The sequence below is a fragment of the Rana temporaria genome, chromosome 4 (genome assembly GCF_905171775.1).
Source record: "Rana temporaria chromosome 4, aRanTem1.1, whole genome shotgun sequence".
Lineage (NCBI taxonomy): Eukaryota > Metazoa > Chordata > Amphibia > Anura > Ranidae > Rana > Rana temporaria.
Genome location: NC_053492.1, coordinates 293,452,546 through 293,470,933, shown reverse-complemented (window position 1 = coordinate 293,470,933; position 18,388 = coordinate 293,452,546). Strand labels below are relative to the sequence as shown.

Here is an 18,388-nt window from a genome sequence, read left to right as displayed (position 1 = left end):
TTTGTTTAGGTACAATGTGGCACAAATGCACAATTGTCAGTCAAAGCGACACAGTGCCGTATCGCAATAAATGGCCTGGTTATTAAGGAGGAAAATCTTCCGGAGCTGAAGTGGTTAAGGAATACAACCAAATTAAGATAACATTGCAGCCAGTAAGACCACATAATCAGTCAGCACATAATGATATTTTAAAAGAACAGGCTATTCATGTGAGTTCCTCCAATGCCCTATTTCTGCAAGAAGAGAAAAAAAGATCACATCCAAATAACATTTTCATTTCATGTGGAATTAGCCACAAAGAATGATGCTATGCCTACAAACAAATGGCACTGTAGTAACTTATTATGAAACATATTCCAGTTAAAAATACAATAAGCAGACTGCAATCCAAGTCAAGGGTGCTCCTGCATTTGAATCTTAAGTGCATTTATTTATGCATTTATTATGTCAAACTTGTCCATTTCAGATAAAAAAAATGAGATACAACAAATGATCCTTCCTAAGCACTTCTTAATCAATTTTTACATTTTGATAAATGCTAAATCTGACTATACACTAGAATAAGTTTGTTCAATGAGATACATTGATTGTTTGTTGGGTCAAATCAACATACATTTTTTGACTGCAATAACAAAAAGTTTTGAAAAAAGTAAGTACATTTTTTTTTCAAGAACAAATTTCTAACATTGAATGTTTTTTTTATTCATGAAAGTCCATTTGTTACAAAATCAAATGTTAAAAGCAAATAAAAATTTAAAGTACTTTTGATTGACATTCATCAAGTCATCAAATGTACTGAAAATCTTCATATGAATTTTTCGCATATGTTCATAGAAAAATTAATTCAAAAATCTATTGGTACATGTTTAGCTTTAGTCATTACAGATGATAAAGGTAATAGGCTGGATGTTTCCAAACTTGTGAGAATTAAACAGGCACATGGGAATTGAGAAATGTAAAAACAGAGCCCAGAATATATTCTACCTGCCAGGAGCGAATTTAGTAAATGGTACTCCAATGCCTATTTTGTTTGGTTTTCAGCATCACACTTCTAACACAGGGGCACCTATTATTTATTATGCAATACCCTGATTATGGCAAAAAATTACATAAAATCAGAGTTTTAGTTTGTATAGCTGGTCAAATCACAAATATCTCTGATTTGAAATGGTGTTGTTGAGGATTCATGGATTTTACATATGCCAATGAAGTGGCAAAGGAAAACAGCACAGAAGATACCCCAACATCTTGATTTAAAAATATGCACTATATATGCACATTGACTATGAATACACTTATGTGTTTCTAGTTTGTTCCATTCATTTTGTTGATATATTTCATGGATTTACATTTTCTTCTATAAAAAAAGCAAGTCTTTAGGATGACATTATAGGAGCTGTCTATTAAAAGTGGCATTCAGAATAGATGTGGGTTTCGGCTTTGAAATGACAGATGAAAAACAACATATGTTTTTACAACTACATTGCATCCTACGTGTATTGGAAAAACAAATAGGCATAGGCTTTTATTTTTTTTGCATTTTTATATAATAAAATATAATCTCACCTTGCCATACTTCTGTGCAAATGTTCCAGTGAGTAATGAGTGAAAAATGATGATTGTTTCATCCAGGTCCCAAACGAATACTCTCTAAAAATAAAACAACAGAAGTATGTAAACCGCTGAAAGACCAACCAACCCTTCACACTGTATTTCTACATTGCAGCTTTTAATACATCATTAAACACATACATTGTGTATATTGAGTGACTGCAGTAAGGACTCTATGGGGGTTATTTACAAAAGACAAATCCACTTTACACTACAAGTGCAGACTACAAATGCAAAGTGCACTTGAAATTTTACTGAAAGTGCACTTAGAAGAGAAGTCGCTGTAAATTTGAGGGGAAGCTCTGAAATGAGGGGAAGCTCTGCTGATTTTATCATCCAGTCATGTGCAAGCTAAAATGCTGTTTTTTTATTTTCCTTGCCTGTCCCTCTTGGATCTACAGTGACTGCACTTCCAAGTGCCCTTTCAGTGCAATTTCAAGTGCACTTTGCACTTGTAGTTGCACTTGTAGTGCAAAGTGGATTTGCCTTTCGTAAATAATCCCTTATGTGAAATGCGTTGATGTTCTGAGCTAATATTGTTACATGGCCAGATTCTGGCAGGAGACTTTCAGAACCACAATGTTTTTATTGCAAATAAGGGAAAAAAGACTTTGCAAGTGCAGTTCCTCTTATTTTCCCCAGAGCTCAGTGAACATGGTGAAGCTCTGCTGATTTCCATCATCCAATCATGTACAAGTAAAAATGCTGTTTTTTTTTGTTAAATGTTTCCTTGCACCTGATTGGGTATTCTTTACAAAGTGAAACCACATTCACTAATCTTTGGGGAAGATGAGTGCAACTGCATTTGCAAAGTGCACAGTCTAGTTGCCTTTAGTAAATCAACCACACTGACTTTTACTTCCCACTTTTTGATAGTGAGATGGGATAGAACCTCAGTCAGATTTATATTGCTGTATCCCCCAAACCTAACCACATACATAACCCCTCACATTTACACTTAACCTGGACCTAACTCTGAAGCTGAAAACACAACATAACCTTGAAAAAAAATTCTATGATAAATACTATCATAGCAATACTAGAAAAAAAATTCAAGGAATAGAGACTCATGGAATAGTTTATTTAGCAAAGTGATTATTCTATTAGTGAATACAAGTGAAACATTAGCGTTAATTAGTTAGTTATGTTCCAACGAAAATCCTGTTTTTTTATTTCCTGGCATGTTACTCAATACTCAAAGGAGAGCATAGATTTGCCTTATTCAATAAGCTAAGGGTCTATTTATGAAAATTTTCACACAACATTCACTTAAAGCACCCACCGCTGCAAAAATTAAAAGCCGCTTCACATACTGCATAATAATAATCGGACACTTACCTGTCCTGAAGTCCAGCGATGTCGGCACTGCAGCTGATGTTTTCATCAGCTGTCGGGTGCTTGCCAACTCCATTGCAAGTAAGGGAACCCACCAGTGAAGCCTTAAGGCTTCATGCCGGAAACCCTACTGCGCATGTGCGAGGTTTTGCTCCTCTCCTCTCTCCTACTGGCCTGGTAAAAGGGGGACAAGGAGAGAGCCCCAGCCGTGATGTCATTACCTGCGGCTGCGGCTCCCTGAAGTGGGGAGAGCATTCTGTGAAAGACTGATATGCTGTCCCCCCTCCCCATGAAAGGTGCCAAATGTGGCACCGGAGGGGGGAGAAGTACAATAAGCAGAAGTTCCACTTTTGGGTGGAACTCCGCTTTAAGAGTCACACATTTTAAAATCTAAAACCTAGGTTGGAAAAATTTGTGAATCTTGAGTGAAAGTTTTGTGAAAACTAGGGGTGTTGAATATATATATGCATCATGATTTGGGTGTCCACAATGCGGCATCGATGCTACCATGCACCATAATCGATTGGCAGGTGACGTCATCCCGACTTGCCCCGCAACTCCTGGGAGAGCACTCCCTTCGTACTCCACTTACAAGTTTTAAACTAACTGTGTCTTATTGAATCCCCTTGTATAGTACATTAAGTGCCCCACTGTACATGCCTTTTAAAAAATATGAAGCTACATACTGCATTTCAAACTATCCCTCCGCTCTCATGTGACTGCAAATCCTCCACTGATGTCAGCTGAGAGGAGAGCAGCCAGCAGCAGTGAACTGCGGATTCCATCAATCCTGTCCTCCCAGCAGCAGTGTGTTTTCTACTATGTATGCCTGTACCCTGAGTGCCAGTGTCACTGATCCAAGCCCTCCACTACCAACCCCCCTCTGCCTGATCCCATCATCTGTCTGCCTGATCCCACCACCCCTCTGCTTGATCCCTCTACCTCTGATCCCACCATATGTCTGCCTGATCCCACCACCCCTCTTCCTGATCCCTTTGCCTCTGATCTCACCATCTGTCTGCCTGATCCCACCACCCCTCTGCCTGATCCCTCTGCCTCTGATCCCACCATCTGTCTGCCTGATCCCACCATCCCTCTTCCTGATCCCTTTGCCTCTGATCCCACCATCTGTCTGCCTGATCCCACCACCCCTCTGCCTGATCCCTCTACCTCCGATCCCACCATCCATCTGTCTGATCCCACCATCCCTCTGCCTCTGATCCCATCCATGCCTCTGATCTCATCCATGCCTCTGATCCCAGCCATCCCTCTGCCTCTGATCCCATCCATGCCTCTAATCTAAGCCATGCCTCTAATCCCAGTTATCCCTCTGCCTCTGAACCCAGCCATCCCTCTGCCTCTGAACCCAGCCATCCCTCTGCCACTGGAGAAAAATGTTGTTTTTTCGACTGCTTGAATTTTTGGATACAAATTTTTTACCCATGCGCACTTGCGCAGTAATCGTGATGCATCGTGAAATCGAATCGAATTGTGGACAGGATAATCGTAATCAAATAAAATCATGAGACCATTGAAGATGCGCACACCTAGTGAAAACATTCATAAATAAACCCTTAAGTGTTCACTTCGTTAAGCAAACATGTCCTTTTATAAGTGTGAGCCTAGAGAAGATAGACATTCCTTAAGAATTTACTGTTGAGGTTTACTGGCCGTCTAAGAATGCATCTGCTTTAGTACATAGACCATGTTGGGTTCCAATACTATTTTAGGGATCACAGTGTTAAAAATAGTGTTTGCTTTAGCATATAACCACCTCAAGTGTTCCTCTTTCACCACTTAAAATGCCAGGATGTATGACATTTGTTGGCTGAGATTTACATTTCATCTGGTCAAGAGTTTTCCTTTTAAGTGGTAAAATCCTTTTAAATACCTGATTTGTGCATTGGTGTGAAACACAATAAGCTGAACTAGTTTTCTATGGCCTGATAAACTCAGAAAGTCAGAAAGTGTATACTGAACTGAGCACTAGAGATGAGGGAATTTCTGATAACTTTGATCAATTGTGGTTAAGCTGAACTTTTTTGTGTCAACCTTTACAATTTGACATTTCTGAACCAGAAATTGAAGTCAATGGAATTAAGACAGAAACACCCTTTGGAGCAGTTTTTGGTTCTTTTCCCTCCATTGTTTTGAGAATCAGAGGAACCAAAAATAAAAGTTAAATTCTGACTCAACCAGGGACATACAGATTTCAGTATCAACTCTAAAGCCCCATACACACTATCAGTTTTCCTGCAGGTTTTTCTCTTCTTTACCAAAACCATCTAATTAACTTATCTAAAACTTATCTAACCATAACCACAATGTTGTCTTCACCCTATTTGGTTAGGGTGAAGTTGCAAGCAAAGTTGACCTAATGGCTTGGTTTTGATGTGATTAAAAATCTAAAATTTTAAAATCGCTGGGATTTTCTGGGGTTGAAAGAGAAGATATTACTTATCCATCTTTTGTCTCTGTCAACCACAGAAAATCCCAGCTTTTTAAAATTTTTAGATTTTTATTTATTTATTGTAGTAATGGTTTCCTCTGAGGTGTTCTTCCATGAACAACATTTTTGTTTATTGTTTTTTTTTTTTTATAGTGGACATACCAACAGAAACGTTGCTAATAACAAGAGATTTATGTAGATCATTTGCTGCGGTTGGCAAATAATTTTACATTTCTAGCTCTAAGCTTGCCGTGACCTCTTCAGAAAACATATTTTCAGGCAAAGTAGCAACAGTATTACAGTATATATTATGAATGTGCAGTCATTTTGTATCACTGTGGATTCATGAACATACAGGCCTTAAGAAGAGCTACAAATCATCTTCTTAGGTCCGGTGAAGTTTGTTTTGATAGGACATAAACATATGAATAGAAAATATTTATTATTGCGACTTAGATAAAGATTTATTGTCAATATATATATATATATATATATATATATATATATATATATATATATATATATATATATATATATATATATATATATATATGTGACACATTTGCCTGAAAATCCTTATTTACCATCTTGATTCAATTTACAATTCCCAAAATTAGATATGCCAGTTTTGTGTTTGCTTTAAACAGGCAAAGGATGGGTTTGTCTAGTTTTCTCTAATGGATAATGTATGGATCTTTTCCCTTGATGCTTTTTGTGTTAACCAAATCATATTATGGCTTTTGGCAGCCCATTGCCTCCAAGTACATTAACAGTAAGTCATACAGTTGCATGAGATACAGCACTGTGCTCCCGTTTACATACCAGTTAGTTCACTTTTGTTACTTCATTCACAGAAAGGCTTGGAATAAATGTATAGTTTGTTAAAATAGTCTTCTATGAACAACATGCAAAACTGGGCCTCATTAATTTACATATTGTAATAATGATAATAATTAAGCAAATATTTGTCCTTTACTTATTTTGTACCAACTCTATACAATTTATCATAGTTAGGTCAGGTTAATTTAGAGTCAATTATGCAATATGAGTTACCGTATTTTCCGGCGTATAATACGACCTATTACTCCTTAATTATACTGCCAGAGAGCGGGGGTCGTCTTATACGCCGGGTACAGATGGATTCCGGGTGCAGATACGACTGCCAGATGGATCTGAAGCCCGCCGGGTGCTCGGTAATACTGTTGTATACAGTATGCGCCGCTCAGCCAATCCCGGCGGGCGATGCACTATGCTGAAAACAGAGCTTGCTAAGCCTGCTCGGATTGGAGCGGCGCAGGCTGATGATGTCAAAGCCTCTGCCAATCCGAGCAGGCTTTGCATTTATCAACAGATTAATAAAATGCATTACCTGCCGTAATTGGCTCAGCGGTGCACACTGTATTCTGCAGTGTTACTATTGCCTGGCACTACTGTACTGTACCAGTAATGTACTTGTGATAAGACTGCAACCGTTTAAAGCAGATTTAGGAAGGTGATAAAGACCTGGAGTGGGTTTCTTGGAACAGTAACAAAAACATCTTTATACTGTAATAACAAAGGTAATTTATTTAAAAGCCCCATCAAAAGTTTACCAGTAAGTAATAAGTAATAAATTACAGTATTTTAATAAAATCTGATGTTAAGTCTGATGTTTTTTTTTTTTATTTAATGCTTCTGATGTTTTTTTTTTGTTTCTGATGTTTTTTTTTGTTTTTTTTTGTGTTTCTGATGTGTTTTTTTTTTATGTTTCTGATGTTTTTTTTAAATGGTGTTGCCTCGGAAGGGGGTAGTCTTATACGGCGAGTATAGCCCAAAACCTAAGTTTTCACTGGAAAAATAGGGGGTCGTCTTATACGCCCAGTCGTCTTATACTCCGGCAAATACGGTAATAGTATTTAATTCTGCAATTAAAGGTAACACATCATCAGAGAAATTCTGTATATAAGTTACTGTTGCTGATTTTGTTAAAATGCTACTAGCCAGGCTGTCATGCTGACCCTCTGGCTTCAAGTTCTTCTGAGTCACTGACTTGGACAAATAAAGTGAAAACTCCTTTATGTATTCATGTTTCAAGTTACTGACTCACAACGTTGGACACAAACGGTCAGCATATTTCTTTCATTAATGGTTTCCATTAAATGTGAACTCCAGACAAACAGCTACATAAACTAAATACATACATGGGAGCATTCTAACTTCTAAACGATTTGCAATTCAGTCCTTAAATTTAAAGAACTCTCTCTCACACCGCACCTGATTTATCTCTACTACAGTTAAAGTCGTTGTAAACCCTTTACAATCACTTTTGACTACATGTAAGCCTATAATAAGGCTTACCTGTAGCTACCGTGAATTTCTCCTAAACAAAACTATACAGGTGATCACTGTATACGCATGTGCCAATGTCATTGGGGCATGTGCACTGAAGAGACAGCTCGTACGTGCTGTTTCGCTGGTGAGTAGTTACCGGCGGCTCCAAAAACGTGACGTCATCATGGCTCTGGCCAATCACAGTGCCAGAGCCCCCAATACCGGAAGTTACTCCGGGAGACATGCCAAAGCGGTGTGCTGGGACCACTGTGGGGGCTTCGATTTAAGGGGTAAGTATATCAAAATGAGCTAGTATGCATTGCATACTAGCTCATTATGGCTTTGTCTTGCAGTTTTTTTGTTTTTGTTTTTCTGCTTGGATTTACAACCACTTTAAATAACAATGACAGGTCCTTCTCACCCCCAGTCTGTAACTGGACAGTAAAATGAGAAGCAGCATTCTGATGTCATTTTGTAGAACACACTAATACCAAGAAAACTTCAGAAAATTACGCTGCATGGAGAAGGTGGGAGGGCAGCATGGGACCAGCTAAATGCAGCAGGGACATGGATGGGGGGGGGGGGGGGGGTTTGAAGTTTTCAGAGTAAATCTCAACTTTGTTTGAGACATGTTGCTACTATCAATGTCAAATTGACCTTATTTTTTTCATAAAATTTTATATTTTATCAGTTTAAACATTTGATATGTTTTCTATTTCGAATGAAAATAAGGGCTTATAAAAATATGTGCAAATCATTGCATTCTGTTTTTATGCAGATATTACACAGTATATCAACGTTTTTGGAACTGAGGTTGTACATGCTGAAGCTGAGTTCTCTTTTAAAGGAAACCATGCATCTGAAAGCATTTTAATATATATATATATATATATATATATATATATATATATATATATATATATATATATATATATATATATATATATATATATATATATATATTGTATTTGACATATTTGAAGTATAATTTTTTTGTGAAACATTTTTGATACATTTTGAAAATGCACTCACAATATTTTTATGCAAAACTCTGTATAACCTGAGCTGCAAATGGGTTTAAATTAGTTATGAAGTATTCAGAAAAAAAAGGTCAAATCATAAAAAATATAAAAATAAAGATGACTGATTCCTTTTTAAAATGAACCTGAGAGGGCAGAAATATGGAGGATGCCATTGCTGATCTCTCCATCTATTAGTTGCTTGGTGCTCGTGCCGATTCACTGGCTTCAGTACTTTGAGTTACTGACCTGGAATAAATATGCAGATCAGGAGTTTCGACTTAGCTTTGGCTCCACTGGATGCATGCATGCATGACTGCATGAAAAAGCCAGAAAGCCAACAATTTTTGTTGATAGCCTCCCTATTTCTCTCATTAAATGTTTATTTTTTTATTTTTATTTTTTTTTTTAAATCAGTGACAAATAATACAATTGTTAAAAATGTATGACAATATTACATTTCAATGATAATGCACAATTCAAGGATAATGAACAATGGTACCATTGGTACATAACATTTGCAATCAAGTTGTTAAAGTGGGGGTTCACCCAAAATAAAATGTTTAACATTACATTCAGCCGAGTTGTGAGAATGACATTAGGATGTTCGGCTTCTTTCGGCAACCCGTAACGCGCTGTATGCGCCGGTCAGAAGCATGTCAATCAATTAGGAATGCCCAGTCCCGCAGATTACATACCACGCTGAAAATATAGATAAAACGGTATGTACGGCAAGGAAATAAAAAAAAAACAGCCTAATGTCATTCTCACAACTCTGCTGAATGTAATGTTAAAAAAAAAAATTTGGGTGAACCCCCGCTTTAAAAACAGAAAACGATGCCATTTTGCATAAGTAAGTACTGTATTTATTGGCGTAAAACACTCACTTTTTTACCCTGAAAGTAGAGGGTAAACTGTGCCTGTGTGTTATACGCAGGCTGCTGTGGAAAGTGTTTTCCCTGAACCTTCCCTCTTAAAGTTAGGGTCCGTGTTATACGCCTGTGCGTGTTATACACCGATAAATACGGTAAATGTCAGGAATATGTGTTCCAGCAGTAAGCATTGTAAGGTACACATAGGTGTGGCTATGTCTTTGATTACTGATAGTTCACCACTAATACTGAGAGTGTGCAAAACAAACTTGTTAAACAGGCTGAGATAATGGCCAAGGAAACAAGGGAGAATTTCTGGGGTTGAGGATCCCAACCTCCTCATGAAATATCTGAGCCACTGCTGATGGCAGAAAAAACTGCAAAAAACAGAGACTATAAGGGTGTCCATTTCCTGAAAAGAAAGAAGAGTTCTAGGGTTCTTTTAAATAATGACCTTGAATTGAAAGAGGGAATTATCCAGTAAGCGCTGTGCTATGGTGTTGGATGGAAGGTAATGATGGCTTGTATAGGAGCAATATCATTTGTGAGGTCAGATGAAACCTAGATTTGCAATGCATTCAAATGGCCCTAGTGTGAGCTATAAGGCATAGAAAATGTATGGAAGTGGTGGTTGATAATTGGAGAGAATTAGGATTAGTGGCTATAATACAGATCCCCTCAATCTCTGACTGATTAGGAGGGTGTAGAATAGACTAGGAGGTCAAGTGGTGTAAGTAAGCCAGTTTATAATATTTAATAAAGGCGTCTTTTAAGTGAAGTTCCACACTACATTCAAACTTCCTATTACAGTACTCCTAGGAGAGACATATTATATACATATTCATTCAAAACGCAATATTTTCTTAAAATATAACATTTAGGTACTAGCAATTCCAAATAGCATTGACTAAAAATAGGTGTACATAAAGGACAATTCCTTCATTCAGTTCATTATAAAAATATAAATGCATACCAGGAATAACTGAGCCATTTTCAAAGAATATCCCATGGTTAAGTGAAAACACTCAAGTTGTTTTGGCATTTTGGAACAGCTCTTAAACCTTAACACCAAACTACTCAATTGCACGTGTAAATCCATATTCAATAGACCCTGGGAAAATAGCCAGTTCTGAGTCTTCATAGCTGAAAATAAACTGGAATTTCTTAAATGTTGGCTACAACAGTCTATAAAAATAAATAGTTTACAACTAAAAAATAAGCTAGCCATTATTCTTGAGCCAGAGAGTAAATACACCGAATACAGACTGAAATAACTAATCAGGGACAGTTGCTTGACAGGCCTTTGTACACACCTCTGTTCAAACAGAGCAGCTAGCTGCAGCTTCACAAGGGACATTCCAATGTGCTAATAAATGAGTTCTTACCTCCAAATCGCTGTCAGGAGGGGGTGAAGGATTATTTTTTCTGCCTCTTCCTCGTGACTTTGACCCAGCACTTCTACACGTCCTGTCGTCAAGGTCTTTGATAGGTGTTGAGGGACTCTGTACTGTGTCAAAATCCCCTGAAAATATAAGCATAAATTAGAAAAAGATCTTAATATACTGGGTGTTACCAGCTAAATCTCCACAACACTAATAGTAAGTCACCATGTTTAACTTCAACATTATAAATCTTGATTGCCTTTAAGTATTCATGTTTATATTGAAGAGGTGTTATTAAATTGGTTTGAGTTTAAAATGTTAACAGTGACTGATATCTTCAGATTGATACAAGAATACTTTTCATTATTTTACCAGTTATACGAACTACAACAATCTCTCTATATTCAATTAAAACAGAAAAAACGTGATAAATAACTACAGATTTTTTCATGCATCTTTGTATATTCCTGATACCTGCAAGCAGAGGCATAACTTTCAGCCGCCGTTCAGGGCGGACTCTGATCAGATGAGTTGTTTTCTATGAGGGGTCTCATTTTTCCAGGCCTTGGTTACTAGACATCTCTTGCCTACCTTATCATGCCAGTATTGTTTTGGTTGAGCTTTATGAGAACGCTCTAGGGCTAAATTTTTCATATCCCTTTATGAACCATTGCCCTTATTATACGGCTTGTGTACCCATAGTATCATCGCCTACCATAGCGTTCATCTATATCTTGCTTTATTACTTGCTTTATTACCTGTTTTGAAATTTATACAATATCTACTACCCCTGTTTGCCAACTCCTCATTCCCCTCCCTGATACTTTTATCAGGGTGTTGGTTTTATTTGGTTTATTTTCATTATATATCCCACATCATGCATTAAATTTGTAAATGCTCCTGAGGAAGCGTGTCTGCACGCGTAACATGTCAAGCTTTTTGATTTAATCTTGTCAACATCGTCTCACCATTCACCCTGTTTTTCAACTACTCACTTGGACTCCTCTCCTATTATGGATTGATGTCATTGTACCTTCCAAAGTTTCCTTGTCAGAATTGTGGTTGTTACACAGGAGCGGTATCATTGATAATATTTGCACATTTGCATGTTTTTCTAATGTTGGGTTTTTAAAGAGTCTATGGCCCGGATTCACATGCTAATGAGGCGTGACCCCATGCAAATGATGGATTGAGCGTCATAAAGATACGAATAATGTACGGCGCATGCGCCGTCCCGTGGACGTATCCCAGTGCGCATGCGCAGAATCACGTCGGAACTACTCCCTAAGATACGACGGATCACTGCCTATGACGTGAATGTAACCTACGCCAAGCCCTATTCACGTACTACGTAAACGACAAAAGATACGACGACGTGTGTTCCCTGGTCCATACCTTTGCATGAGTTGTGCCTCCTATATGGGGAATAACTTTACGCCGGACGTACGACTTACGCAAACCGCGTATATTATGCGCCGGGCGCAACTACGTTCGTGAATCGGCGTATCTCCTTCATTTGCATATGTGCATAGAAAATCTATGGGAGTGGCAAATGCGCCCAGCGTAAATATGCGCCCATGATAGGAAAGTTACGTCGGTCGGACAAAGCCTATTTTCAGGCGTATTTCAGTTTATGGGCACCGCGCATAGATACGATGGCGCATAGTTACACTTACGCGGCGTATCTGGAGATACGCCGGCGTAAGTGCTTTGTGAATCCGGGCCTATGTATTTTTCTAGATGTTTTCTAAATAAACTATTTCTTGATACAATTGTCTGATAACTGTGCCTAAAAAGTCCATAAGTCCCTATTTTATTCTTTCTAACTAATCCATAGGATGTGGCAGCTCTATATCTTCTTGTATCCAAACTCTGTGGCATGATACAAATTATTTATTCTAAGAGGCATAACTTTGATTTCATATACGTGGGTGGCAAAAGGGGGCACCCGGTACCAGTGCACAATAACTACAGAGCACTACAGAGCAAATTTGATAGCTTGTATTGAACAGAAATATTTGCTACATCCAAGTCTTTAGAAAATATTCTCTTGCTTTGCACACTCTTACCACGGTATATTATGTGCATTTTATTATGCAGATCCCAATTTGTTTAAATGTTATTTATTTGCTTCGCACGGCTACTCCCTCACACATGGAGAACATTTAAAAGTTGCACTTGCAACTGGAAGCCACAGATATTGGATATTCTTGTGCATCCAGCAAAGTTGTGTATGAAACCTGAAAGATATAGGGCTTGGAAGCAAAAGTTAAACTGGACCTCTACCTGAGCTTTGTTTATTTTATGTGCGTTTATTAGACTGCTCCTAAGCCCAAGGGCATTGCTTCTATCTGCTTCTCCAGTAGATAGAGTGTATTGGGTTATAAATATTTAGAGAGACCATCTAGAACACAGGTGTCAAACACAAGGCCCGCAGGCCGAATCTGGCCCTCCAGGCAATTTCATATGGCCCTCGCGCCTCTCCTGCAGCTGCAGGAGAACTCCAGCCCTCCTCTGGTCCTACTCCAGACCTTTACAGACCTTTACTTTATGCTTTCAAGCAATGCATTCAGCTTCTTCCCAGCAGCAGCATAAGGAAAGGGGGGTGCACTGTGATGTAAGGGAGAGTGGGGGACTCAACTTCTGATGGTGGGGTGGCTCTTGACATCTAATGTAAAGGAGGGGATGCGCTGGACATCTAATCTTACAGATACAACCGGTCTTTTTGAGGGCAATCATAATGCTGATGCGGCCCACAATGAAATTGAGTTTGACATCCCTGATCTAGAAAAAGGCCCTAGCCTCCCAGGCTTCACCTGGAGAGAATATGAGTCCATAAGTTCTTCCCTCAAAGGATGCTGCCTGGGAAGAATTTACTACAGGGAGTTTTGTCTGGGGTCTGAGCCTTAGGAATTTAGGCTGGCCAGTGTTGATGACTAGAGAATCAAGAAGATGCCTTCCTGTGTACAGCATCTTCATAGGAAATATGCTATTTAAAAGAATGCCCAGGAGATTGTAGGGGAAATTTTGCTGGAAGGACATTGCATGGGATCCTCATTACTCAGCTCTTGAGGCACCTGTGATTATTCATCTAAAGTTAGAGGGCAAATTCCTATTTGGAGGCTTTGTCTAGGGCCACGAATGCATGTACTCAAAGTATCAATTGTATCAATTATGCATTTTTTTGCACAAAGTTGTCCATATATAGGATATTTCTAACACATAGCATGTACATAGCAAAAATGACACCCCAAAATACATTCTGCTACTCCTCCTGAATCTGGCGATACCACGTGTGTGAGACTTTTACACAGCCTGGCCATATACAAAGGCCCAACATGCAGGGAGCACCATCAGGTGTTCTAGGGGCATACATTTCAAATCTAATTTGTCTACCTACTACACTGTTGTGAGGTACTGTAGTGGCAATGATGGGCACTGTAGTGGCATAGATGAGCACTGAGGTGGCATGGATGTGGCACTGATGTGGCACGAAGGAGAACTGATGTGGCATGGATGAGCACTGATGTGGCTTGGACATGGCACAGATGAGTACTAATGTGTCACGGATGAGTACTGAAGTGGCATGGATGTGGCATGGTTGAGCACTGATGTGGCATGGATTTGGCATGGATGAGTACTGATGTGGCATGGATGAGCACTGATGTGGCATAGATGATCACTGATGTGGCATGGATGGGGTACAAATGATCACTGATGTGGCATGGATGAGCACTGATGTGGCATGGCTGTGGCACGGATGAGCACTGATGTGGCACGGATAAGCACTGATGTGGCACGGATAAGCACTGATGTGGCACAGATAAGCACTGATGTGACATGGATGTGGCACCGATTATTATTGATGTGGCATGGATGAGCACTGATGTGAGATGGATGAGCAATAATGTGGCATGGATGAGCACTGATGTGGCATGTATGAGCACTGATGTGACATGGATGAGGCACGGATGAGCACTTATGTGGCATGGATGAGCACTGATGTGGCATGGATGAGGCACAGATAAGCACTAATGTGGCATGGATGGGACATGGATGAGCATGAATGAGCCATGGATGGGCAAAACAAGTAAAAAAGGGGGTGATAAGCGCTCCAGGTATGTGATAAATCACAAACAAGGTGTAAAGTATATGAATGAATCACAATCAAAGAAAGGAATAGTGACCAAACTCAAGATATGCAGTGCGTGCTAAATAACAATAGTCTGGAAGTGGGTGTTAGGGTACTGTGAAACCACTAGGGCATATCCAGTCCCCTAAGAGTCTAAAAAATAACACTTGTGCACAATGTAGATATATATAATATATAAAAAATAAAAGTGGAGATAAAATATGTAATAACAACAATAATAGTGATGATCAAACAGTCTATAGATGGAGATGGTAGGGTGTTCTCATAAATGGATAACTGTATGAAAGCAGCAGTTTTAAAATCCTCATTAGTGTTGTAGTACCCTTACCATGAAGGTGCTATATGTGCGCATATAGTGATAACCCTCTGGATTTCCGATCACCTTTCTCCTGGGGTCGTTTCAATGACGGTTGTTCCAGCTACTGTATACCATAAGATTTATTGGAGGCGTGTGTGTAGTGGCAGCCCTCTGAATCTCTGATCTCCTTTCTCCTGAGGTCACTCGGTTCAGGTGAGTTCTGGCTGCTGTATACCTCCAAAGCAGTCCAAGTAATGTTGGTCCAATAGGAGCAATGGGGCGGGGAAAAAGAAAATTGCCTCCAATAGTGTAGTAAGTTTGGAAAATCCAAGGATGTTTATTGTAATAAAAAAAATTATCAGGTAAAAAAGCAAGTAGCGCTACAAGCGCTTAACAGTAAAAGACAGCGTTTGTATGACAGTGCAGACGTGGCGTTTTAAAATTACCGCCTTGCGTCCTATGGCCTCCGGCTTGTACGGGTGTATTCCTCGGTCTCGACTTTCAGTTCCCTACGGCGTTACATCACGTACCTCGTGACTTCATCAGGGGTATCAGTATCCCCTGATGAAGTCACGAGGTACGTGATGTAACGCCGTAGGGAACTGAAAGTCGAGACCGAGGAATACACCCGTACAAGCCGGAGGCCATAGGACGCAAGGCGGTAATTTTAAAACGCCACGTCTGCACTGTCATACAAACGCTGTCTTTTACTGTTAAGCGCTTGTAGCGCTACTTGCTTTTTTACCTGATAATTTTTTTTTATTACAATAAACATCCTTGGATTTTCCAAACTTACTACACTATTGGAGGCAATTTTCTTTTTCCCCGCCCCATTGCTCCTATTGGACCAACATTACTTGGACTGCTTTGGAGGTATACAGCAGCCAGAACTCACCTGAACCGAGTGACCTCAGGAGAAAGGAGATCGGAGATTCAGAGGGCTGCCACTACACACACGCCTCCAATAAATCTTATGGTATACAGTAGCTGGAACAACCGTCATTGAAACGACCCCAGGAGAAAGGTGATCGGAAATCCAGAGGGTTATCACTATATGCGCACATATAGCACCTTCATGGTAAGGGTACTACAACACTAATGAGGATTTTAAAACTGCTGCTTTCATACAGTTATCCATTTATGAGAACACCCTACCATCTCCATCTATAGACTGTTTGATCATCACTATTATTGTTGTTATTACATATTTTATCTCCACTTTTATTTTTTATATATTATATATATCTACATTGTGCACAAGTGTTATTTTTTAGACTCTTAGGGGACTGGATATGCCCTAGTGGTTTCACAGTACCCTAACACCCACTTCCAGACTATTGTTATTTAGCACGCACTGCATATCTTGAGTTTGGTCACTATTCCTTTCTTTGATTGTGATTCATTCATATACTTTACACCTTGTTTGTGATTTATCACATACCTGGAGCGCTTATCACCCCCTTTTTTACTTGTTTTTCCCTTTTTGTGTCATGTGAACACTTTAGATATAGCTGCCCCAGGTACAATATATACACTATTTCTTCACATTTTGTTTACTCACAGTAGCGCATTGGAACTTATCATTTATTGAGCCATGGATGGGGATGGATGAGCCATGGATGAGCATAAATGAGCCAGAATGAGGATGGATGAGCCATGGATGGGGATGGATAAGCCAGAATGAGGATGGATGATCCATGGATGGCGATTGATGAGCCATGGATGGGGATGGATAAGCCAAAATAAGGCTGGATGAGCCATGGATGGGGATAGATGAGCCAGAATGAGGATGGATGAGCCATAGATGGGGATGGAGGAGCCAGAATGAGGATAGATGAGCCATGGATGGGCACAGATCAGTGCTGTGGGCACTTCAGATCCAGCCTACAAGAGCTGCTGCACCAGCTCCATCCTCTCCTCAACACTGTACCGATCAGTGTGAGGAGAGGGGAAGAAATGAACCAGACATTTGCCGGTTTGCTGACAAGTGATCGCTGCGTCAGTATGCAGCACACAATATTTACAAGCGCCTGAGGATATGCTTGTACTATGACTTGTAGCAGAGTGTAGATAATATACAGTTCTTGCCCTGGATTACTGTAAATTACAGAATTTGACACATTGCTGATATAACTTTGCATAACTTTAATGCCACCTGTTATCACCTAATAATGTCACTATGCATAGGATTTTGGAACAAGTTCCCCTCACATAAGCATACCTCCCAACAGTCCCAAAATTTGCTGAGACCATCCAGAGATTTTATTTAAATCCCAGTATTCCAGCAAATCAAGGCTGAATCCTGGAGTCCAGTAGTGCTGGAACAAGTTCTGGAACTGAGCTTCAGTAACTTGCCTGTTGGGGGCATGCTGTGGGCCGGATTTAGATCTTGGGGGCACTGGGCACTTCCAGTTCCGGGGGCCCCTCAACATAGAAATTAAATTATATTGCAAATAAAAAAGTTAAGCATAATGAATGATAAACATCATTTGTTCTAAAAAAATATATAAGTTAGATCCGAAGAAGACAGTTGTCTGATTTAGTTTTCTCTATTTTTTTCACTGTAAGAATATACATTACACCGGTAATTGGAACTGACAAGTCATACATCACAGTTATGCATCATACTACACTATTTAAAAAAGTCCTTCTTCCTGTACTTAGAATCTGAAAAATCAGGGGCTGGCCAAGATTTTATCCACTAATGGTTGTATCAAAGTCGATCCATCAGAATAGATGCCTGTTGGAGTTTTTCATGCGGTCACTGCCGGTGGCTATAGCCACTAGCAGTAATCATTATGTTCTGCTGGCTGGGAGGACTCCTTGTGTCCCCCTGTCAGGAAAACACAATAGAGCGTTGGGAGGCAATCCCCTATTAACATTGACTGATGTTTTTTTACCTACCTGCAGCCCCCCTAATACATACCTGGGCCTGATCTTCATCCAGCAATGCGCACAA

The 18,388-nt window shown here is 39.4% G+C and overlaps 1 protein-coding gene across 13 annotated transcripts in view; it reads right to left on the bottom strand.

The window, feature by feature from the left end:
- The window catches only part of EYA4 (EYA transcriptional coactivator and phosphatase 4), a 377,003-nt gene that overhangs the window by 45,724 nt on the left and 312,891 nt on the right, over positions 1 to 18,388 (bottom strand). For all 13 annotated transcript variants that reach the window (XM_040350451.1, XM_040350452.1, XM_040350455.1 and 10 more), the window contains 2 exons: positions 10,982 to 11,118; positions 1,567 to 1,650 (listed from right to left, as the gene is read on the bottom strand). In XM_040350451.1, the coding sequence (XP_040206385.1) occupies positions 1,567 to 1,650; positions 10,982 to 11,118 (221 nt within the window). The remainder of the gene's footprint in view (positions 1 to 1,566; positions 1,651 to 10,981; positions 11,119 to 18,388) is intronic.